Source organism: Euprymna scolopes, chromosome 19 (assembly GCF_053919585.1).
Source record: "Euprymna scolopes isolate OS-2025 chromosome 19, ASM5391958v1, whole genome shotgun sequence".
NCBI classification, from domain to species: Eukaryota; Metazoa; Mollusca; class Cephalopoda; order Sepiida; family Sepiolidae; genus Euprymna; species Euprymna scolopes.
In genome coordinates, this window is record NC_136500.1 from 49,812,293 (window position 1) to 49,838,151 (window position 25,859).

The following is a 25,859-nucleotide window of genomic DNA, read 5'->3' on the forward strand; positions in this document are numbered from 1 at the left end:
ATTTTATAATGTTTTTATTAAGATATATTTTATAATATTTTTATTAAGATATATTTTATAATGTTTTTATTAAGATATGTTTTATAATGTTTTTATTAAAGTATATTTTATAATGTTTTTATTAAGATATGTTTTATAATGTTTTTATTAAGATATATTTTATAATGTTTTTATTAAGATATGTTTTATAATGTTTTTATTAAGATATATTTTATAATGTTTTTATTAATATATGTTTTATAATGTTTTTATTAAGATATATTTTATAATGTTTTTATTAGGATATGTTTTTAATGTTTTTATTAAGATATGTTTTATAATGTTTTTATTAAGATATGTTTTATAATGTTTTTATTAAGATATGTTTTATAATGTTTTTATTAAGATATATTTTATAATGTTTTTATTAAGATATGTTTTATAATGTTTTTATTAAGATATATTTTATAATGTTTTTATTACGATATGTTTTATAATGTTTTTATTAAGATATGTTTTATAATGTTTTTATTAAGATATATTTCATAATGTTTTTATTAAGGTATATTTTATAATATTTTTATTAAGAAATATTTCATAATGTTTTTTTAAGATATATTTAATAATGTTTTTATTAAGAAATATTTTATAATGTTTCTAGAAAATGTTCTATTAAAAGAATATATCTCCAATTTACATATTGACGAATTTATCTATTCATGTTTCCACTCTAAATCGTCATATCTTTGTATATTTCCCTTTTGAAAAAAAAAACATGTTTAATTGTACAAAAAATTCGTTATGCTAGTGATTGCATAGTTTTTCAATTAATTTACTTTTGTCAGTTGTGTCCCTTTATTTTTCTGCTTTCATTGATTTGTATGCTGTTGGAAGTGGTTTGCATTTATCATATCCTAACCTTTCCTCATACTTTCAAATTGCTATATAATTTAAAATGAAATAGTCTTGTGACTATATATCAGTAAAAATCCATATCATCTCCGAAACGATCGAAACTGTTTGATTCTTGAGACGAATGTAAATGAATATGTTCTAGAGAGAAGCGTGAGAGAGAGAACTAAAGGTAATATGATTTATGGAAAAATCATTTACTTTGGTTCCAAGGAGTCAATATCAACAGCAAAATAGTGCACCATCGTTTCTGAGACAATATAAAAAAAAAGAAAAGGTTATTAGAATAATTCATCATTAGCACCGAGGGTCCTGGATATGACCTTGTGGAGCCACCTTTTAATTGCCATTGCTCCCAGGTCCACTCTGACCCGGAGTGGTAGTACCTGTTAGGGTGCCAACTATGGGTTAAACAGAAACCGACTTGAAAACAACAAATATATTCTATTAAAAAAATCTCTTCAAAATCAATCGGCATTAAATAACTTGAAAAGGGTTGATATGCCGTAAAACAAAAACAACATTAGCACCTAGATTAGACATCAAATAGAAGCCATAAATATACTATGAAAAAAACAAAGGATATCACAAGCTTATACAGCAAATCAAGGTTATAAGCTAAAAAGAGGTCAATATACTCTGCATGGGTTATATCAGGCAGGTACAAATACTATTTAAACAAAAGGTTACGATAATACGCATGCATCTTCGTTTGAAGTTCGTTACCTCCTCCCTTTTATTTTAATGCGTTCCTTTGATCGCCAAAGAGGAAACGCAAAATGTCGATATCGCTAATACCAAAAATTCAGTCTTTGCCCTTTTAAAAATGAATTGTTCCAAAATCAAATAAGACGTTTTAAATAGAATTCTATCATCTACTTAAAAAATAATTTTCTTTTTATTTGTACAGTAAGACAAAAAGAGAAGACGATAGGAAAGAATATCGTATGATTATTACCGAACTCTATTTATATTCTGCGTATATGAACCTGCTTTGCATATTTTACGTATATAAACCTGATCAAAAATGTTTTTGTTTTTTTTACAGTGTATCATGATCCTCATTTCACGGTAAACGTACCAGAACTTGATATCCCAGTTTGCTTCGAGATTTTGGCAAAGCAAGGAGATATGCTCCTTCTTCTTGAAGATCCGGTTTCAGGTAAAATGTCTTTTCAATGAAGAAATTTATTATCAACCTGTTAAATGAATTAAGAAAAAGAAGTGCTTTCTCGTAGGTTGATAATTAATAATAAAGTTCTCCGACACATAAAATTCGTGCCTTATAAAGTTTCGCTTTTCAACTGTCGACCTATTTATGCTCCTTGACTCTACTCTCAACGATTAAATGGAAGACAAAGCAGCTCCAAATGTCGAATATTTTGGAAGAAGCCAAATATTATATTCTAAACTCTAGAGCCAAAACTGAAGAGCCAGTGCTCAAAACAACGAGATATTATGAAAAGGCTGATTGGGAAGCCATCAGAGATCTTATCAGAGATGCTCCATGAGGAAATATTTTTCTCTTCCTGCTGAACAGTGCGCAAATGAGACCACTGGATCAAACTGCAATTGAAGCACATGTCCCCATGCGGAAATTTTATAGCAAGCCCCACTCTCCCCAATAGTTTACTTCGACTTGCGCAACTGCTATTGCTCAAAGGCAGAATGCATACCGTAGATTTAACCGAAATAAGTCCAGTTCAAACAGACAGAAATATATAGAAGCCATAACGTTAAGAAAGAAATAGCGACAGCTAAGAGAGAATTTATTGAAACCACTAAAAAACGAATCGAAGCACAAAAATTAGGAAATCTACAACAGTGTAGTAAATAATGGGAAATCAACAATTCCCCCACTAACCAACAATTACGAGGTTGTTTGCTCAGCAACTGAGAAGGCTAACATGCTTGCCAGTCGGTTTGCCTCAAACTTCACACTGGGGCCTCTCAACCACCCCCTACCTGAATTTCCTATGCGGACAGACGCCATGCTAGACGATCTGAAAATCACTCCTGCTCAGGTGCATGCTATCATAAAAAATCTTGACACTTCAAAAGCATGTGGACCCGATCTCATCCCAGCTGTGCTATTAAAAAAAGTGCTCAGCCGAAGTAGCTCCAGTTCTCTCCAAACTCTACAACAAATGCCTTAATGAATCTTGCTTTCCGGGCTGTTGGAAAACTACTTCTATGGTACCAGTATTCAAGAATTCTGTCGAAAGAACGGACCCATTAAATTATCGCCCCATTAACCTCCTCCCACTTTTTGCCAAAATATTTGAGACCTTAATTAACCATGCTCTAGTCCATCACCTTACAGATGCTAAACTTCGGACTGACCAACAATATGGATTTAGACAAGCCCGTTCCAGAGCAGACATCCTAACTGTAATCTCTGAACGTATATACCACTCATTGGACAAAGTCGGGGAGGGCAGAGGGGTAGCTCTAGATATATCTAAGGCTTTTGACAGGGTATGGTATGAGGGTCTCCTCAGGAAAATTAAATCATACGGTATCACTGGTAGAATACTAAACATAATTAAATCCTTCTTAGATAAGAGAAAAATCCAGGTTGTCCTCGACGGTCATACATCTAAACAATATGATATAAATGCGGGAGTGCCCCAAGGGTCTATCCTTGGACCTCTGTTGTTCTTAATATTCATAAATGACCTCCCCAACAAAATTGCCTCTGAGATAGGTATATATGCTGATGACACCACACTCTATAACAGGCATGACAGGAAAACAAATGAACACATATCTAAAGAAATGACAGAAACACTAGAGGATGACCTCCAATCTGCAGTGGAATGGAATCTGTAGTGGAATCGAATGGGGACAAAAATAGATGGTCACGTTCAATGCCACCAAGACTAAACTAGTTTCCTTCAATAATTACAAGAAACCTTCTCTACCACTTATAGCAATGGCCAACGACTCTTTATCTGAGAGTACATCTTTCAAACTCCTTGGACTAACGTTCACAGGAAACATCAGTTGGAACAATAACATTGAAAGCATTGCCAGGGCCGCTGCTAAGAAGGTAGGCTCTCTACCGTGCTAGAAAATTACTAACACCTGAAAGTATTCTGTACCTCTATAAGCCACCATTCGCCCATGTATGGAGTACTGCTGTCATATTTGGGCTGGTGCATCTGCTACTAGTCTCTCGCTCCTAGACAGGGTTCAAAAGAGAGTCACCAATCTGATAGGCCCTCAACTGGCATCTAAGCTTCAGCCTCTGTCCCATTGACGAAATGTTGCATCCCTCTGCCTGTTCTACAAGTATTTTAATGGAGAATGCTCTGACGAACTGCAAGCACTTGTGCCCCCACGACATAAACACTCTCGATAAACCCGACAGGCAGCTAAATCTCACCCCCACATAGTAGAGATCCCTAGATGTAAAAGATCTTTCTACTCCAGTAGTTTCTTCTCCAGAACCGCTAGACTTTGGAACTCCATTCCAGGTCCCTGCTTCCCCAACTGTACTGATGTGCAGAAGTTCAAGTGTAACGTGAACAGACATCTTGCTGCCCAAATCACCACATAGCACCCCAGTAGATGTTACCCCTTATAGTAGCCCCCTAAACCAAAATGGCAATGTGCCTTGTTTGGGGTGAAAATGTAATAATGAAAAAAAATTTAAGATTAACTGATCTGCATAAACTTTAATTAATTAATTAATTAATTAATCAATTAATTAATCATGTTTTATGGTTTCTTATTAGATGATTAGTTTCATTTAACTATTATGCATACTTTCTATACTGTGCATTATTGTGTAGCATTTAGGCTTAAAAGTTCTAGCACTCACAAATATATATATAAATATGTAAGTGACTCTGTGTGTGTGTGTGTGTGTGTGTGTGTGTGTGTGTGTGTGTGTGTGTGTGTGTGTGTGTGTGTGTGTGTGTGGTCTGCAAACTTGAAACTTGACATATTGTAGATTTGCACATGTGAAACAATTTAGACTTTGTTCTTAGCCGGTGAAAATCGCTTTTAAGGGGGTAAAAATTGAAAGAATATACAGTTGATCATGATAAAGGAAGTCGAATGAAGCTGTTACTCCTACTGTTACTTTTGCGCATACGTAAAATTAAACAGCTAAAATTCGCTTATTTTTAAACCTTTCGTATCCATCTGTACTTCTAGTGGAGCAGCTTATGTCAATATTCCATAAGAATGTTTCACTTAGTGCTTGTATCAGCGAGTGAAAGATTGTTTCAGCAATTTGCTCTACAATTCAGACAGTAACGATGATGGAACGATGTTTTGGCTTTTAATCTAGGAATATAATAAAAATACAAATAATACAAAAAAAATTAAGTAATAAAAAATAATACAAAAATACAATAAATACAAATAACATAATAATATAAATAATTCAAATACATAATAATATAAATAATTCAAATACATAATAATATAAATATTACAAATGACACATAATAATATAAATGATACAAATGACACATAATAATATAAATAATACAAATAATACATAATAATATAAATAATACAAACAATACAAAAATACATAATAATGTAAATATTACAAATGACACATAATAATATAAATGATACAAAAATACATAATAATATAAATATTACAAATAATACATAATAATATAAATAATACAAACAATACAAAAATACATAATAATGTAAATATTACAAATGACACATAATAATATAAATGATACAAAAAATACATAATAATATAAATATTACAAATGACACATAATGATATAAATGATACAAAAAATACATAATAATATAAATATTACAAATGACACATAATAATATAAATAATTCAAATAATACATAATAATATAAATATTACAAATGACACATAATAATATAAATAATACAAAAAATACATAATAATATAAATATTACAAATGACACATAATAATATAAATAATACAAAAAATACATAATAATATAAATATTACAAATGACACATAATAATATAAATAATATAAAAAATACAAATAATAAATATAATAAAAATAATACATAATAATACATAAAAATGCAAATATTAAAAATAATACATAATGATATAGATGATACAAATAACAAATGATAATATAAATAATACAAACAATACAAATAATGCATAATAATTCGTAATAATGTTAATACTACTAATAATGCCAAAATATATACGAATAATACAATTAATACAAATAAACAAATAATACAATTCATCCATAATTATACAAATAATATATAATAATACAAAAATATATAATTAATACAAAACAATAATACAAATTATTCAAATAATGCAAATGATACATAATAATAAAGATAATACATAATAATCCATAAAGATGTAAATAATACAAATATTACAAATACTATAAATAATATATAATAGTACAAATAATACAGATTTTACATGATAATATAACGGATACAAATAATACAAATAATACATAATAATACAAATAAAACAAAGAATACAAGGTTGATTTCTACCGCGGTTAAACATTAAGATTACTAGAAAAGGACCATTTTGGATGGAATAAAATTTAAATTGCCTCGATTTAGAAGGATTTCTCTTATTTTACTTTTGTTATATTGTTATATTATTGAAATACCCCTCTAAAGTGTTAGGAAACTAAAGAAAAAAAGGACAAAGGTAGAGGAAGTGGGATTACTAGAAAAGCTATTGAAGGGAGTGGTTCACAAACAACAAACACAAAGGAATCTGTAATAGAATAGTTAATCAAGATGTGGTCCGGACCGGGAAAAATGACTAAACATAGAAGTCTATATGTTTGGAGTTAGTTTATGGATAGTTTTAGAAGTGTTTTGCAACAGTTTACGATAGGTAGGGACAATTTACGGACAGTCTTGAGTTTGCGACATTGAAGACATTTTCCAGTGTGGGACAGCTGAAAGCAGGTTGTGGTTTGAACCAGATCGAGAAACCTTTAGGGTGTTGAGGCATGCTTATGTCAGTCGACGACAAAGTGGCCTCGACAAACGACTAAGATGTGAACGTTAGTGTTTAGAAGGTCGATGGTGTCACACACACAGTACAACGGATATATGCAGAATGCGTTAGAGTTTGTGTTTTCTGTGTTTAGGGTGGTTTTATATTTCTATACATGAGCCGCTGTGCGTCCTCTCGTGCAGCAATTTCAATGTAATGTGAACAAACATCTCGTTGCTCAACTCCTCACAGTCCTCTGTAAACTTTTCAAATGGTAACTTCTTACGTCTAAGTGGCAATACGACTTGTTTGAGGTCTAAAAAATATTAATGAAAACAAACTGTTTTATATTTTTATATTTCTATTCCGTTTCTAAAACACTGAGTGAAATAATGACAGATTGTTTTAGAAACTGTGGATATTATAGTAAGATATTTTATTTTCTCTTGTAGGTGTCCGAGTCAGTTCATCTGTTATTGAGAGCCAAGTTCGTAACAAAGATGGTCGCCACAGAACCTACTTGGGTGACGTGTTTATCTCAACGTTTAAACTCCATGTTCGAATCACCCCACACGCTGTTCATATAAATGGTCTCGTACTCTCTTGGAAACTGGAGAAATCGTTAGGCTCACAGAATGTTCGCGTCGTAATCACCGGGAGCGGATCGCACGTGTCAGTGATCATCAACAACTCCACCCATATGCTCATCCAACGCTATCTGTACGGCTACAAAAACCGGATGCAGGTCAACTACTTGAATTTCTACATCACTGATGATTCCGGCCTCTCCTCAAAGGCCAGTGGGCTTCTGGGTAAGTCAAAATGAACAATTGAACTCATTAATTCATTTATCCGTAAATTGCGCCTCTTTGGACAGTCTTACTTTAATGAATAGTCTCATTTAAACTTTTTATGAAAGAAAATGATTAACGAACTTATATACAAACGAGAAAAATACCTGTCCCAGGACGGGTAAAATTAATTTCACGAATAGAACAGCTTTGCATCATTTCTTTACCCCATTAGAAAGGTCACAATCAAGATATAATGATACTATACCTAATGTCTAGAATCTTTATTCCAATTTTTATCAAAATCTATTACATGATTTGGATTGTAGAAAATGTCTCAAATTTAATTCTTAAGCTTAATGAGTCTGAAAAAGGAATGAAAATTCGGGAAATCTTGCTTCATTGGTGTCTAATGACTATGTATCAAATTTAATGCAAATTTGAAACATTTGAATTTAGAAATGGGAGGTTGTGCCATAAGATGCTGCCCAAAAACCATATTTCAAGGAGACTGAAATTGCGAGAATATTTATTAATTAATGTTTAATATTTATTGTTAAAAGGACATAAAAAAGGTCATTATACTCTTTTTTTTACCCCTTTTTTTACAAAACCCGAATGTTAACTCCTTTTGAACTTTGTTTTAAAGTTCATAATGATTAATATATTAGCTTAGGAATTAATACAAATATATAAACATACCTAATTTAAGAAAAAAAAACAGATATATATTTATAATTAGCAGAAAATAAAACGGCATTACTTGAGATTTAATTTGGCTTCCTGTCCCATTACACCATTTTTTTTTAGTCTTATTTTTCTATATAGTTCACTTTTTTGACGATAATCAGCATTCATTGTAAACAAGGTGTCATTAATTTAAATAATTTTCAGTAAATTGATACTTTTTAACACCCACAGAGCACATTCGGTGTTTCCCGAGAATCAATGAGGACACCCTGTACACTCTTGCTCCAAGCTGTAAAATATTGTTTTAACATTTATATTCTTTCTATTTAATTTTTGATTAATAGAACACAATACCGTGGTATTGCCTCCTAGCTGTAGACACATGTTCCATATCTATGGCGATCTTGAGGATTGGTCGGATTTGGGTGTGAAGTTAGAATAACCTTTGATAGATAAATCGACTAATGGCAGTTTTACACACGAAGAACAGGTCAGGTTTAGTCTCCCGTAATTCTGGAAGGTTTGAACGTAGACCACTGCTTTTAAAGATCTTGTAATGGCTGGTCTATGTAGGAAGTTGGGTTTTCTTTTGATTTGTTTATTGGAATTTTTTAATAGTTAGGTTAGAGAGTTTGTAGATGTCAGCAGAGTTATTTAGGGCAGGGCAGAGGGGAAGTAAGAGAATAGGGACGGAAGAATAGTTGGTGGAAGGAAGACTTTGTAGACGATTGAAAAGGAAAAGCTGTAGCAGTGCCACTAATATGAGGTGTCACCAGAAGCTACTGCATAGTCCAGACTCCGTGGTATTTTGCACCTGACGATGGGATAACCTGCTTGGAAGTTACTCAGATGTTCGGGTGCCTGACTATCATGCAGATAACTTTAGCTCAAGAAAACGTTATTCTCTAACGCCCTTATTAGTGGCATGGCAACAAGAATAGAACAGAAAGAGATATATATATATTAAATTTAATAAATATATATATTAAATTTGATAAAAACCCTTCAAAATTTGCTGACGAGGAGACCTTGCTTATTAAAAAACTATATGTAATAATTATTGTACGTAACTTGATGTCTACCACAATAAAAAGCATTGTTTTCCGAAACGATCGTACAGATAATTGATTTTGTTGTTGTTCCTTCTTATGAAACGGATTTTTAATTTAATTATAATTTGATTTTTAAATTTTAAATTATCAATCACATTACTTAATATATATATGTGTGTGTGTGTGTGTTTGTGTGTGTGTTTGTGTGTGTGCGTGTGTGTGTGCGTACGTTACTCACCCTGTTTCCTAGAATAGATTTTCCATGATTCATAATGATAATTTCAATTGATGAAGATTTTATCAAATACATATATATTATTGGCACTCATGTGTGCGCAGCGATCCTTTAAAAAATGTATCATATTAATATAACTCAAAATTTTATATAGATCAATTCTTCTCTCTATTATTTTTTTCGTGTGTGTCTGACTTATGTTAAAGTTTATTTAGAGGGTGGAGGTAAGTTTAGGTGGGCGCACCCACTAAATGGTAAACTTTTAAAAAAATAATGTGCTTATGTAACTGATCGCGATGCCGAGAATATATATTCCAAAAGTTATAATGATCGGTTCATGAAAAATAAAAATAGCACTTATATATATATATATATATATATATATATATATATATATATATATATATATATATAAATTCCAAACATGAGGTTAGAAGAACGCCCATGTGCAAATGTTTTGTATTTTTTTTAATAAACAAATATTCATTTATTTAAAGTTTTAAAGTTTCAAATGTTCGCCTTATAACAAAGCCCTCATCAGGATTGTTTAAAACAATACATTAAATTTTTTTTCTTTCTTACTTGGTATGATGTCGTTTGGCATAGTCTATTTGTCGAAGATGGTGATTGTATATTGTCCAGTCCAGTTGGTATGCCGGTTCTCGCACAAATGTGTAGTACTAGTAATAATCCCCTTTTTAGAAGAAAATGAAATTCAAAACATGAGGTTAGGAGAACGACCATGTGCGGATTTTTTTTTTAAATAAACAAATATTCATTTATTTAAAGTTTTAAATTTTCGGCTTATAACAAAGCCCTCGTCAGGATGTTCTTTTTTAAGAATACAATACATATTTTTCTTTTCCTTTTTTTTTTTTTTTTTTTACTTGCCATGATGTCGTTTGGCACAGTCTATATGTCGAAGATGATGATTGTGTATTGTCTGGCGTACCCATTGGACTCAGAATCTAATATAAACACCCCTATCACAATCGCAGAAACCATACCAGAGCACAGCAATCAGAGCGAAACAATGTTGGTGCAGCTATATTACCCTGCTTCACTCCATTATCAATAAGGAATTCTTCCGATAGCCGACTATTAAAGTCGACGCAACCCTTCATATGTTGAAGTTGCTTGAACTTTTCTGTCAAAGCAGTTGTACAGCCAAATGTTCCCAACACTTTCCAGAGAGCCTCACGGTAAAGACAGCCTCACCTGGCAAAGAGACATACACTGCGCATTACACTTTTCCAAAAACTGTCTAGCAGAAACGCCATATCTACGGTCCCTCGTCCACCTCTAAAACCAGACTGGCACTTTGGAAGGATATCAGGACAGATATACTTCTCAAATCGGTTCAGTAAGTGCCGTGCAAACCTTTCCAACCGCAGTCAGCAGCGACATACCTCGATAATTTCCATAATCAGACCTTTCAACCATTTCCTTTGTACAACATAATCAGAATGGCATCCATCCAGTCTTGGGCAGCGGGGTTACCCTGCCATACAGACAGTATCAAAGAGTTGATCGCACAATGTACATTGACATCAGCATGTTTCAGCAGCTCAACAGAAATGCCATCCAGCACAGGGGCTTTGTTCTAGTTTATGTGTTCTATGCAGTCAACTGTTTCCACGAGAATCGGTTCAGCATCAAGTTCCGAACGAAAGGAAAACTGAGGATACTTTCTATTGCTGCAACATCAATCCAACCTTCAATCCAAGAGCTCCAACACCTTTTTGGTATATTGTATCTCTTACTGTCTCCCAATTAAAATATGAGAAATCCACCTGGTTAAAAGCAGATTTCAAGGAACTCCGTACGACTGTATCCTTCAATTTGGAGACATCAATACGCTTAGGCACATTGACTCAATTGAAACGGCTTATCTTAAGAATCATAATGTTGAGTTTAGCTCTGAGCATGAAATGATCAGTACACACATATATACATACATATATACATATGTATATATACACATATACACATATATATATACATATATACATATATATACATATATATACGTATACATATATACATATATATACATATATAATTATATACATATATATATATATATATATATATATATATATATATAAAATAAAAATTACAATTGAATTTACCAAAATGATCCAAGATGGTAAAACTAAAGTATATTGTAAATATTAAAGAATTAATATTTATAAAGTTATCTCAGCCAGATGTAAAAGCTCGATAAAACCACCTTTTTCTTCATCATATTCCCTCTGCTTTACTTTTTTTTGTTATCAAGTAAGATCTTTGACTTACTTGTTGTTTCATCAAATACTTTTGTATGCAAAATCCGATCCCGCATTTTGCTAATCCCTACCCTCTGATGAGAAGGAAAGTATTTCTTCGAAACTCCGCGGATTAAGGACTATCCACTTATCAAGTGTTTCCTTTTCAGATTAAATATGTTTTTAACTCTTTTTCAAAGTGTTTTTTAACATGTTTTTATTAACTGTTTGCTTATATATATATATATATATATATATATATATATATATATATATATATATATATATAATATACATTTACATACATATACATATATATATATATATATATATATATATATATATATATATTGTAACAGTTTTGGGCACTAGCCCAGGGGTTTGACGTGTATTGGGATCCCGGGTGGAAATCCTATGTGCCGGTAGCCCGGGGCTTGGAATTTCAAAAGGAAATTCTCCTCCCAAACGCACGTTGTAAGATAAAAGAAGATATGCAGTGTGCCAGTTGTAATGATATCACAACCAAATGGCACTTGCCGTGGTTCGAACCAGCATTATCGTCATGAAACACCTTTATGACATTCACGGTTAATAATTAGAATAAGGCAATAAGAATGACAATGACACAATAGGGTATGAACGTACTAGAAATACATTAATATTTACATGAGTGTAATACAGGTGACTGCAAAAAAAAAGATAAAACAGCAATAATGCAAATGGGGGTGCAGACAACATTATGGGTTGAGATGGAGGGGGCGAGCGATAATAAGGTTTATTCATGGAGACGTATTGTCTCTTTCCCCCTTTTTTTTCAACGAAAATCGAATCACAGTTATTGTTCGGAATCAGACAGTAATATGTTTTTTTTTCTTTGCGTGTGGCAAAAAGTCAATTTATGTATAGCAAGAATGACATTTGAGCATAAGGACATGGGATTGGGTTGAGCAGATTGGGGAGAATGAAAATTGGAGGATACTTAGCTCTGTTAGTGATTATCCATTCCCATCGAGCACGCGTTGTTAACGTAAATGTCCTTTATTTCCTTCGTCACTGGGTTTTTTTTTTTCAACATTATCCACCGACGCGTGATTTTCGGTATATAGTCTTCCATTGAAGGGATATCCATCTCCAAGAATACTATTCGGCCAAGGTAAATCTAAACTTTAAGTTGATTTCCCTTTTCGGTCCGTTCGCGATCCGGTTTGAGTGGGCTGTATTTTATTCACCTCTGCGACTTTCTATGCTGGTGTTCAACTCCATTTTTCTCAGGAGTGATGATTCCACGAAGTGTCCTCGTTGCTTGCAGCAGCCCAACTGAATTTCCCGCTCAAGTCTTCTGCCCACGTGTTTCCTTCTGAGATTGGTGTGGGTTGGGGTTTCTGTCTGGCTCACATCCGTTCACATTCGCCACCTCCTCACAAGGCGATGGGATGGGGCGGGGGATCTTGTCTCGGTGACTTCCTTTGTGTGGGTGGAATGAAAAGAGGTTGGGGTGGGTTGTCTATTTCGACTTGGTTTTCAATCGTCGCTGCTTGACGGGTGTGGGTTGGGGAATGGGGTGTCTGCTTGACTAATACATACATTTATTATGACATAAAGAGAAGCGGTGTATAGTCTTTTCTTATAACAATATATACAAATTACCATTAGCATATGAAGCGATGCTCTTTGTGTAAACAAATTAGGCTTAGGTACTTTGAACAATGTCAAAACATTGTAAATTCACTTCCTGCATAGCAGCAACCGTATAGCGCAACGGTTAGAAGCACCGACTGTCGTTTGGGCGATCGGGTTTCGATCCTGGCTTGAGGTAGTTGCTTGTCTAGCCGCACTGATAAGCTGTGAAACAGCAAAATAGTACTGCATGTGGATGACTGTATATATATGCATATATATATATATATATATATATATATATATATATATATATATATATATATATATATACACACAGGGTGTCCGTAAAGTTACGATACAATCTTATTGTATTATATTTGTATTAATAGTTAATATTTATTTTTTTACAGGTTTATTTAATCAAACATGACTGTATAGTAACTTTACGGACACCCTGTATATATATATATATATATAACTACTTCATTTACTCTCATAAATTTAATATACGAAAGTATAGATTTATGCGTAAACTTTAAGTATTTACTTCAAAAGTGCTCAATACGTAGGTAGTGGATGAAACGCAGAATATTCAGTGTAGCTGAGAGAGAATTTTTAAGTTTAAAATTTTAAACGTATTTTTAAATAGAGCAAGATCATGTTATACTTAATATACTTAAATATAAAAACGCCAATTTTTGACACCGTTTAGCCCTATTTCAATCTAAGATTTATTACCATTTTTTTTAAAACGAAATTACATATAATTTTAAAATAACGGTTTAAATAATTTTAAACGTGAAACGAGACTTAAATATAAACATATGCCATATTTTTACACAATTTAAGTCTATTTTAACTAAATATTATTACGATAACTAAAACGAAACTAGAGATTATTTTAAAATAAATCTTAAACGTTTTTAAACGCAAAGCGATACTTTAATATTAGTATATACCATCCCCTGGACACTTCCTAGATCTATTTCAATCTAAATTTTATTACCCTATTTTTAAACGAGATTAGACATAACTTCAAAATGAACTTTTAAAACGCTTTTAAACGAGACTTAAATTGACTGACACAGGGGGGGGATGCTTAAAGAAAAATAATAATATAGAAGGCATCATCCCATACTTTTTAATTTATTGTTTCAAATGTATTACCTTATTAAAGTAGCATAAAAAATAAATAAATAAATAAATAAAGGATAAAATAAATAAATAAATAAATAAATAAAAATTATGGTGTGCATATATAGAGGTCCGGTTCCGGTTAAAGACAAATGAGAGTCGGCTGAAGAGAGCCTGAGGCAGTCCTCAACTACCGGGTTTGTAACCGTCGGTACCGACTCCGATATAAATGTAAATTCCTATATATATTATACCAAAAAAATATATTGCTCTTATTTCGAGAAAGGTTTTTTCCCTAATAATAGAGCACTGTATGGGATTTCTTTTTCTGCAAAAAAGTACAAGTATATATATATATATATATATATATATATATATATATATATATATTACATTTTCTAACGTGTATATATATACGTTATTTTCGAAATTTTATTGATTATCGTAGACGCTGCTGAGGTTCACTTCCGCTAAGCTTATATATACATGCATATACATATATGCCCACCATTACTCTATAACAATGACCAATGTCTATTTATTTCTATATAAATAAATATATGTACTTTCATCCTGACACGCAAATGTTAGTGAGTAAAACGCGTGCTCTTTTCTAGCCACCGAACGAAACGATTTCAAACAGCGGTGGGAAATGAAAAGGCAAATGTGCTGTGTAACATCCTTCATGAAAATAGGCTCTAATAAAGAAAAAATCAATAAAATAAACAGTATAAAAATAATTTAAAAAATATACTAAAAAATGCTCGAAACTTTAGTCCCGGGTTTTTTTTTTACTAGCATTGTAATAATAAGCATGCCATGTCAGAAAACGAGAGGGTATTAAGGTGTTTATGTAAAATGAAAGGATCGGGTTCGCTTCCGACGTCAACGTTATTGCAACATTAAAAACACAAAATTCTTTCATTTATGTTTGTCTTTTCTGAAGAATGCGAATTTCTTATGGTGGGCAATGCGTACTAATTACATTGCTGACGAGGATTGAGATTAACTCATGCGATAGAAGATGGATGCCTTTCACACAAGCAATATATATGGATTAAATTATCAAATAACTGTCAGAGAATTATTATATTTTTGACCGAAGTAGCTATTCTATATCCTAACAAAGTATTGTGTGTGTGTGTGTGTGTGTGTGTGTGTGTGTGTGTGTGTGTGTGTGTGTGTGTGTGTGTGTGTGTGTGTGTGTGTGTGTGTCACGCAATGACATATGCAAGAAGAATTCGCAATGTAAAAGTACTACACCGGTTCTACGAATAAAACAACAAATTTTAGAACCACATGATCCCTTGCGACAAGCAAGACTTATGGATTAAATCATCAAATAACTAACGGAAAATTCTTTTAAAATATTTGTCATCTGACGCAAAATCCAAGCAAAAAAAACAATGTTTGAAGATTTTCAAGCCACCATCTTAGATTTCCAGATCTGTATTTATTCATTTATTTATTTCTTCATTGGATACGGGTGATTTTCTCTGATTGTGACCTTTAAAAGGAATTTTTCGTATTTTGTTTTGTTTTTCTTGTCTTCCTGGTTCACCTTCCTCCTCTTTGTTTTTTGTTGTTGTTTTTCGTTTTTTATTAATAATGTGCCTGCATTTTATTATCTAGAATGTGTCTAAAATGGTGTTCGAAAGCTACATAAGATATTGGCTATTAGGTTAGATGTATTTAAGTTTGTTTTTTTGTTCTTTGTTTTTTTTGTTTTGTTTTTTTTTTTTTGTGGCATCTGTTTTTGCAATCCTACGATACTTTGGTACAGAAGAAAATTTCTGCAGTCATTTTATTATGTTGTATACTCATTATTATTATTATTATGATTATTCTTTTTTGTTGTTATTGTTATTTGTTAGGAAGTCTTATTAAAAGTGAGTCTTAGAGTCTTATTAAGACTTAGTAAGAGTTTTATTAAGAGAGAGTCTTATTAAGAGTGATGTTGTTGCGTTCTGTGTTCGTGTTATGAAGAGATTCATATATATAGAATGCTCATACTTAGAAGTGTTAGTGAGGAGGTAGTGTTGAGACAGTCTTAGTGTTCACATTGTAGATTTGTGATGTCGAGACATTGTGTATGTGAAGATATTTTATAACACATGATATATAAGACATATAATTACAATTTCACTTTACCTTTTTGGTAGAATTACAACACAAAGACGACGTTTATAAAAACACATGATGGGTTTATTTCTTCTTCGACCGGTCGTGGTTTTCTTAATCAAGAATTCAAAGTTTTACATACTATGTTTCAAAGGTGACCGTCTCGCTTCCAGACGTTCGACTCCCATGTCCAGACTGTCGTCTCTCGTCCTCAGACTCTCTCTCAGACTCTCTCTCTCTCTCTCTCTCTCTCTCTCTCTCTCAGACTCTCCCTCAGTTTCTCTCCGCTTAACTCTAAAGTTTCTAACTATATCGAGAACTTCCCATTTTCCATGACGTCATACACATGTTAAAACATGTCTTCTTTCACGTGTTCTGGAAATGCGTGTCCAAAACTTTTTCCTTTGTTTACAAAAGGAATTTTAACCTATATTCCCAGTAACCTATATTTCCAATATGTTAAAAATATGTTTATTAAATTATCTTATAGTTGCATTCTTCAATTGAATTTTCATAACAGAATTGACAATGCACATTCTTTTCTTAAAACTATTTTATCTCTAGGCTAAACAATGGTTTGTTTTTTACATTCCATTTGCTAATTCTCTCTCGTAATCTATTTCTAAACCTAAATTACAAGGTTCGAATTTCGTCTATTCTATTTCATTTTCATTTTAACTAAATCTCTCTATTTTCATGCTTACATGAAAAGGGGACAGCCCTTATCATGTAACAATTATATTAATAAATTATCGTATCTGAAGAGCAACGTATAAAACCAAAGACAATATTTTTGTTACAGGCCGCGAAAATGAAGAAATATAGGCAATTGCCGAAATAAAAAGAAAATTGTAAATTGATAAAATTAATTATTGTGTACTGATTCTTTCATTGATCATTGAGATGCAACTAACTATTCATATTCTTTTTCTTTTTTATTTCTTATTACGGGGTGGAATTTTCGGCAATTCCTATCGTCTTTATCAGCCAGATGCGAAATACGAAAATCTAGTTAATGTATAGTTATAAACGTGTACGAAACTTGTATTCTCTAACAATTGGTATCTATATATACAGAGACTAATTAGTTCATATATATATATATATATATAGAGAGAGAGAGAGAGAGAGAGAGAGAGAGAGGGAGAGAGAGACGGAAAGAGAAAGAGAAAGAAATTGATCTTTCACACATATGTGTGTGTGCGTGTGTGTGTATATATATATATACTTCAGAATAAAATTATCTAACAATCAACTGGTATGGAAGTCTTACAAAATATTATTGGCAGTAATATTCTATAAGTACTATCCCACCTAAATAAAAATTGCTCGATATACAAGATAGAGCAAATAAATCACATTTTAGTCATTCAATGAATTTAAAAATTTATGACGTGAAATGTTTAAATTTCAAATCAAAGGATTTTAATTATTCTATGTAAGACAAAGAATACATTTGAAATATCATAATTGCTTATCCTATAGAATTTCGATGCCTACCATCTCTTCAGAGGAGAAAATATTAACAAATAGTTATAATGGTTTACACCTTATTTGCTAAAGTCAATGAGGCATGGAAAATCACGCGTTACTTACTGAAAAACGGTTAATTAAATTGCAGAAGGGCCTGTTAATGGAATACACCCCCCCAAAAAAAAAAAAGAACGAAAAACATAAAGATGTGTTTGGTGCTTATGTTTTTGCAAACCGCTCGTGAAAACTTTATTTTTGGATCAATTAAAAAAAGCATTAAAAGCTATGTAAGACGAAAAAAAAAATGAACCACATTTTTTTTAACTTTCTTATTTGAAAGATTCCTACGCGATGTGATAAAACACTTCACTACGCCCGTTTGCACGCGAACATATCATGTAAGAAAAACACTACCGAAGGCGGTGAAATTACACAAAATAGTCCCAAGGTCTAGGCGTTCATACCATGCAAACGGTAAATTTGTGGCGGGTTTGATTATCAGATTCGTTGTCGGCAATCTTGAATACCCCTAAAAAAACAAATTAGTGATCAGTGTTCTGTTGTAGCGTAATATTACCAAATATTTTTCGTAAATCGATTCTCCGAGATTGTTCCGGGTTTTAGTTCCGGTAGTCACCCATCCCCCCCTAAACACGGAAGTGTCTTCGGGAGATATGAAACGGTCCCATGGTGACGAAGCAATGTATCGGAAGGCGTACTATATGAAAATTGACAATGGGGTGGAAAATTATGAAACATTTCTCCAGCATGTTAGTGAAATTTATAATACTTAAAAAAAAATTAAAAAAGATGTTTTGAAAAAAATAAAAAAAAAAAGAGACTCACCTTTCATAAAACAGCTAAATTATTGTAAAGAAACACCCACAAACTCACCTTCCATAAAAACAAATAAATTATTTTTTAAAAACACCCACAAACTCCCTTTTCAATACCAAAAACTAAATAAGTTTTAAAACAAAAAAAAACTCGAAACATTATTTTCATAAAAACAAAAAAAAACGTCATGTTCATTCTATTTTTTTTTTTCTTTGAAAAACAAAATAAAGATTTCTGACTTACAAGGCTCATGTTATTTTTACTTTTTATGGTTTTGATATACCCACGTTTTTATTGGTTACAAACTGGGTGACTGATTTACCGGAACGTTGTAACTAAAAAGTGAGAAGTCTATCAAATGTCGAAATAATTTTTTTTTTTTTCATAATCTGGTTAATTAGTGTACAATCAATAATAATCCAGTGAAAAAATTTCAAAAAACCTATTAGTATAGAAATTACGCATGGGGTGTGGGTGTACAACTCCGCCTTCATTTGTTTCTCTTCCCAATTTATTAATTTAAAAAAAAATTGCTCGCCAGAAGGTGCGTTTGGAGTTGAAACATAAAAGTCGAAGAACCTTAACAAAACCATCTTTGTTGTAAAAATCATTTTTTAACAAAATTGGCAGTACACGTTTTTTGTTGTTGTTGTTTTTTTTTGTTGTTTTTTTTTTTTTGTAAACAGTTGTTTCTATATAAGAAAATATGAACTTTTTTATTATTAAAACTATAAATTGTTAGGTGAAAGTACAGATTTTATGCATGTTGGTAACGTGTTGAAATAATACCTTTTTTATTTATTTATTTATTTATTTATTTATTTTCAGTGGAGAGGGGATGGTCTTTTGTGACTATTCTGTGCTTTCAATTAACAATTTATTATTAAAAAAAGAGTGCTAATGTACTTTCTGATCCGCACCATTTTTTAAATTGTATTTCCAAGTTTAATTAAAGTTTTATATGTTTTTTTTATTCAATTGTAAGGTTAAAGTAAAGAATAGATACAAAACACCCTCCCCTCCCCATGTTAAGAATGGGTTTTTAAATAATAACGTTATTATTTCAGCACGGATCAATAAGTGCATGAATACCAGAAACAAATATCGTGAAATTACAAAAAAAAGAGAGATTGTGAAAGTATACGTCAGTCGATTGTTTGGTTTTTGCTTTCTTTATCATAAATTGATAAAGTTTTTTTTTCTGTTTGTTTGTTCTTTTTTTTTTAAGAAAACTTTTAACAAAAATTGAAAGTACACTTTTTTTTTAACAGAAATTGTTTTTATATAAGAAAATATGAATGCTTTTTTCTTTATTAAAGAAATTGTTCGGTGAAATACAGAAAAGTTCCTACCAAGAAAACCGTTATTTTTCAGCCATTCTTACCATGGGGAAGAGATGATGTTGTGTAACTATTCTGTGATTTCAACTAACAATTTATTAACAAAAAACAAAAGGTAAATTTTCACATTAGGTCCACCTCCACAATTTTTAACATTGGTAGGTTGGGGTATTTATTCCGAAAGCCGTTCTTAACATGGGGAGTATTTATTCCAAAAGCCATTTTTAACATGGGGAGGTTAGAAGCGTTCCTAATATGGGGAGGTTGGAGCATGTTTATTCATGGGCGCCAGTGAGTTATAGTGCATAGTACAGGTCTTTATATCTTGAAAACTACTTGCCTCTGCAGAGTTTAAATGAAATTTTCTTATTCAGCATAGTCGAAAACTTTTAAAAGTAGTCATTTTAAAGAAAATTGTGGGGGTGGACCTAATGTAAGAAAAATACAAAAAAAAAAGACATCGTGAAATTTAAATTTAACTTTAAAATAGCGCGGTACCCAAAATAAAAATAGACAGAAAAATACCCCCTTCGGGTTTGTACTTGCACAAAGATTTGAAAAAGTTGTCAACATAAAAAACAAATATATGACAAGTAAATGTTTTCAAAAGCAAGATAAGTTACTTTTCTACCTAACTGGATAATTTTTAGTGTTTTTATTGGGTTTGTATTACTGTACACATAGATTCGAAAAAGTTGTCAAAAAAACAAATGTATAACAAATATTATCAAAGGCAAGATAAGTTACTTTTCTACCAAACTGGATAATTTTGTATTGTTTTTATTTACTGTAAAATGTTTATTCAGCTCGAAAAACACGGCGTTTACCGCTATATTTTAAAATTACAAATGGTGGCAGACTCTGTGTTAAACACGTTAAGTTTGGGAAAATGAGATAAAACTTTAAAAAAAAAAAAAACTATACAAAATACTGTTAAAAGAACTACAGAATATATGTCAGCCTATGTCACGGTAACATATACTGAGTGAGTTCCTAACAGTATTTTGTATAGTTTTTTAGTTTTAACTCATTTTCCCAAACTTAATGTGTTCAACACAGTCTGCCGCCATTTATATTTTTTCAAATATACCGATAAACGCTGCATGTTTTCGAACCGATTAAACATTTTACATTACATAAAAACACTAAAATCTTATCCAGTTAGGTAGAAAATGAATTTATTTTGCTTTTAATAACATTTATTTGTTATATATTTATTTTTCGACAATTTTTTATTTAATGTAACGTTTAGTCGGCTTGAAAAACAGTGTTTATCGGTGTATTTGAAAGATACAAATGGTGGCGGACACTGTTGTTTATGTTAAGTTTGAGAAAATGAGTTAAAACTAAATAACTATACAAAATACTGTCAGAAAACCACTGAATATGTCAACCTATCTCACGGTAACATATTCGGTGGGTTTATGACACTGTTTTGTATAGTTTTTTAGTTTTTAACTTATTTTCCCAAACTTAACATATTCAACAGAGTCCGCGACTATTTGTCTTTTTCAAATAAACACTGTGTGTTTTCGACACGATTAAACATTTTACATTAAATAAAAACACTAAAAAATTATCCAGTTAGGTAGAAACGTAACTTACCTTACCTTTGCTTTCATTTATTTGTTTTTGGACAACTTTTCTGAATCTGTGTATAGTAACGCCCCCCCCCATCACCCAAATATTAATTAATAACTCACATTTCTGTATACAAAAAAAAAAAATAAAAATAAAAAAAACTCTAGCGTTTCAACATATAAGCTACATTCGGCTTACTCCACTGATTGTTGGTCGAGCCCAAGCCATGATTGACGGAAACTCCCAAGGATCCAGATCAAATTCTTCAAGAGTACCATTTTTTTTTTTTTTTTTTTTTTCATTTTCGCCTTCTTTTTCACTTTTTGGAGTGGATTGCTGTATTAAGAATATAAGAAACATACATTTTCTCTTTTTATTAGATTTTTCCATTACACCAAATTGAGCCACAGCAACGCATGGCAGGGTACAGCTAGTATATATACATATATATGTCTATATACCTGGGCAACGTCAGATCTCTCTGCTAGTGATACCTCATTTTTTTACAAAAAAAGGTTGTAATTGTGAATTGAGGAAAAAATATAAATAAACAAAAACAAAACAAAAACACTGATAATTTCATAATTATTGGAAAAACAGAACAGATTCAAAGTTAAATCGTTTTCCTTATATTAAATTTCGTAAGTAATATAAGTTTCGGCGAGAGTTTCAATTTCACACTCTTATATATTTATTAAATTGTTAGGTGAAAGTACAGAATAGTTAACAAAGAAAATTCCTCTTCATGTTAAGAGAGGCTTTCTAAATAATAATGTTATTATTTCAGCATGGTCAGTAACTTTTATTGGGTGGATTTCTACCAATAATTTGTTTTATTTTTTATTTTTAAGTAATTACTGAGACTCAAAAGCTATGCCCCTATCGTGGTGGTCATTTTTTTTCTTTTTCTCGCGTAACACTCGACACTACTTGTTTTTCGAAACGAATAGACGTTTTAAAGTCTATTATAAAACAAACCCAACCTTCATATTATAAAAAAAATTATTTGATTATTTGTAAATGTAAATTTGTAGGTAAGCTGTAATCCACACAGAGATGTATACAAAAAATTAGTTTTGTTTTATAATTGAAAATATCGACTTCAGCTCCGCTGTTGGATTTAAAAAGTAATAAACATGGTTTTTCATACATAATTTTATGTTTATTCGTTTGATAAAAATGTAAAAATAATTTTTTTCTGTAGAAAGTTGTTTTATGATGAAATGAAATTAGCCGCACTGGCGTACTTTTTGGCGTGCTGGTGTGCTAAAAAAGAATTACCGCTTTAGTTGTCTCAAAATTTTAAATCTTTGATAAATATATCAAGTAAAGTATGCTCCTTCCTTGCTAAGTGTAATTTAATGTTTGCAAAAATATTTGCAAACATTACACAGAGTTGTACAGTAATTCCAAAATGTAAAAAATACCTCTAATTAATTATTTCCAAATTTTAAAAGAATCGGAATCGGTAATTGTATCGAAATCGGGAATTTAGAGGGAAAAAAACGGTAATTGTATCGGAATCAGGAAAAATCTGGGAATCCTCCCATCACTAATATATTTGTAGAGGGGTAGACCAATTTGCCTATATTATTAAATGAATAAATAAATAAATATAGACAGATAGAGAGAGAGAGAGGGGGGGGAGAAAGAGACCAATTGTTAAACGAATGCAATTAAAATTTCGCAGGCATATATATATATATATATATATATATATATATATATATATATGCATATATATATATATATATATGCATATATATATATATATATATATATATGCATATATATATATATATATATATATGCATATATATATATATATATATATATATATATATGCATATATATATATATATATATATATATATGCATATATATATATATATATATATATGCATATATATATATATATATATATATGCATATATATATATATATATATATATATGCATATATATATATATATATATGCATATATATATATATATATGCATATATATATATATATATGCATATATATATATATATATGCATATATATATATATATATGCATATATATATATATATATATATATATATATATATGCATATATATATATATATATGCATATATATATATATATATATATATATATATATATATATATATATATATATATATAAAATGTTTTTATTACCGTTTTATCTGTTTAGTTACACATATTTCAGTTACCGAATCGTATTTACGATCTAGTAACTTCGTCAGACTTTACAGAAATGGAACCATGAAGAAGATTGCAGATCATATCGGCCGAAATGTTGTACGAATAACATTCAAGATGAGAACAATAGTCCAAATAATACAAATAATAGAAATGTGTTTTATTGGATTTTTATGAATAGTAATATTAATATTAATATTCATATTAATATGAATATTAATATTAACATTAATATGAACATTAATATGAATATTGATGTTCATAATAATATGAATATCAATATTCATATTAATATTAATATTAGTGTTCATATTAATATTCATATTAATATGAATATTAATATTACCATTATAGTTTTCCTAACATTTTACTCAAGAAAAGTTGGGGCTTTTTTCTTTTTTTTTTCTTTTTTTTTTTTTCTTTTTTTTTTAACTTAATATGGGCTTTGTTTTCAAGGTTAAAATCCCCGGACAAAGAGACAAATACACCACACTAAGATTTATATAGAATTAGGAACTCCCGTATCTTGAGACGCATGAGGTAGTCAAAGTAAACCATCATTTTCTATCTGAAGCCAGATCCACATCATCCCTCCAGCTTCTTCCCCTTGTGATTAAAACTGTCTTAATTGTTCGCGTTCAGTTCATTTTTGGTCTTCCTCTTTTTTTCGCACCACGGATCCTTTGGGGCACTTGGTTGGCAATTCTTTCTGGAGACAATATTAGGGCGTGTCCAAGCCAGCCTAGACGTCGTTTGCAGATTATTGACGATGCCACCTGTTGAATAGTGCGGTCTCTGATTTCATGGATGGTAATTTGGTCGCTTCATTTGATCCCGAAAATCTTCCTAAGGCACTTGGAATCAAACGTGTCTAACTTCATCTCTTGGCTGATTTTAAGATGCAATAAAAAAAATATTGTGGTCGTGTTTATCAACCACGTTATGTACGGGTTTTATTTTAGTATTTGTCCAATTTGTATATCTGCTGTGGTAATTAACTTTGTTTCTTTCTTGTTCTTATTTCTCAGGTTATTTCGCCCATGCCCACGTGAACACGACATCCCCACAGAAAGAGCTAGGAATGCCACTTCCTCACGCGTTGAACCTCACCACCACTAACAGGGCGACGGGCAAAACTTATCCTTTTACGGCGAAACTAGTCGACCGCCAAGACGTGTTCGAGACAGAGTATAGCTTCAAGTGTTGGAGGGTCTTACCGCACCAGAACGTTGCACTTTTCGGAGGCATCGAAACTGGGAAGTTTTTCTTGTAAAACAACAAGCACAACCCTTTTTTGTTTGTTTGTCTGTTTCACACTTTCTTTAATAAATAAAATGTTGTTGTTTTTTAAATAGAAAAAAAATATGAATCAGCGTTTGAATATATTTTGAAGTTCGAAAAAAAAAAGATTGGCACAAATGCACTTAACTCGCCGGAAGTTTTTTTTTTTTTTTTTTTTTTTTTTTTTTGCTTTAATTTTCGGAAAAATTACAATAGCGAAAAGAATTTTCAAGCAATATCTCAAGCAAAAAATATGCATATTAAAATATTCTAGAATGCTAATTACAATTCTTAACACTTTTATTTTATCTAATTCAAGACAAATGTCTTTTTTAAAAAGAAAACGTTATGTGAAGAAAAAACATTCCATACATTTCAT

General features: G+C 31.1%; 1 protein-coding gene across 1 annotated transcript in view; it reads left to right on the forward strand.

Annotated features, from left to right (window-relative positions):
- LOC145303569 (inter-alpha-trypsin inhibitor heavy chain H5-like) overlaps positions 1-25,545 on the forward strand; it is a 219,734-nt gene extending 194,189 nt beyond the window's left edge. The window contains exons 11-13 of the mRNA XM_080145082.1: positions 1,940-2,053; positions 7,303-7,662; positions 25,228-25,545. Of these exons, the coding sequence (XP_080001208.1) occupies positions 1,940-2,053; positions 7,303-7,662; positions 25,228-25,472 (719 nt within the window). The 3' untranslated portion in view covers positions 25,473-25,545. The remainder of the gene's footprint in view (positions 1-1,939; positions 2,054-7,302; positions 7,663-25,227) is intronic.
- Positions 25,546-25,859: the final 314 nt, after the last annotated feature.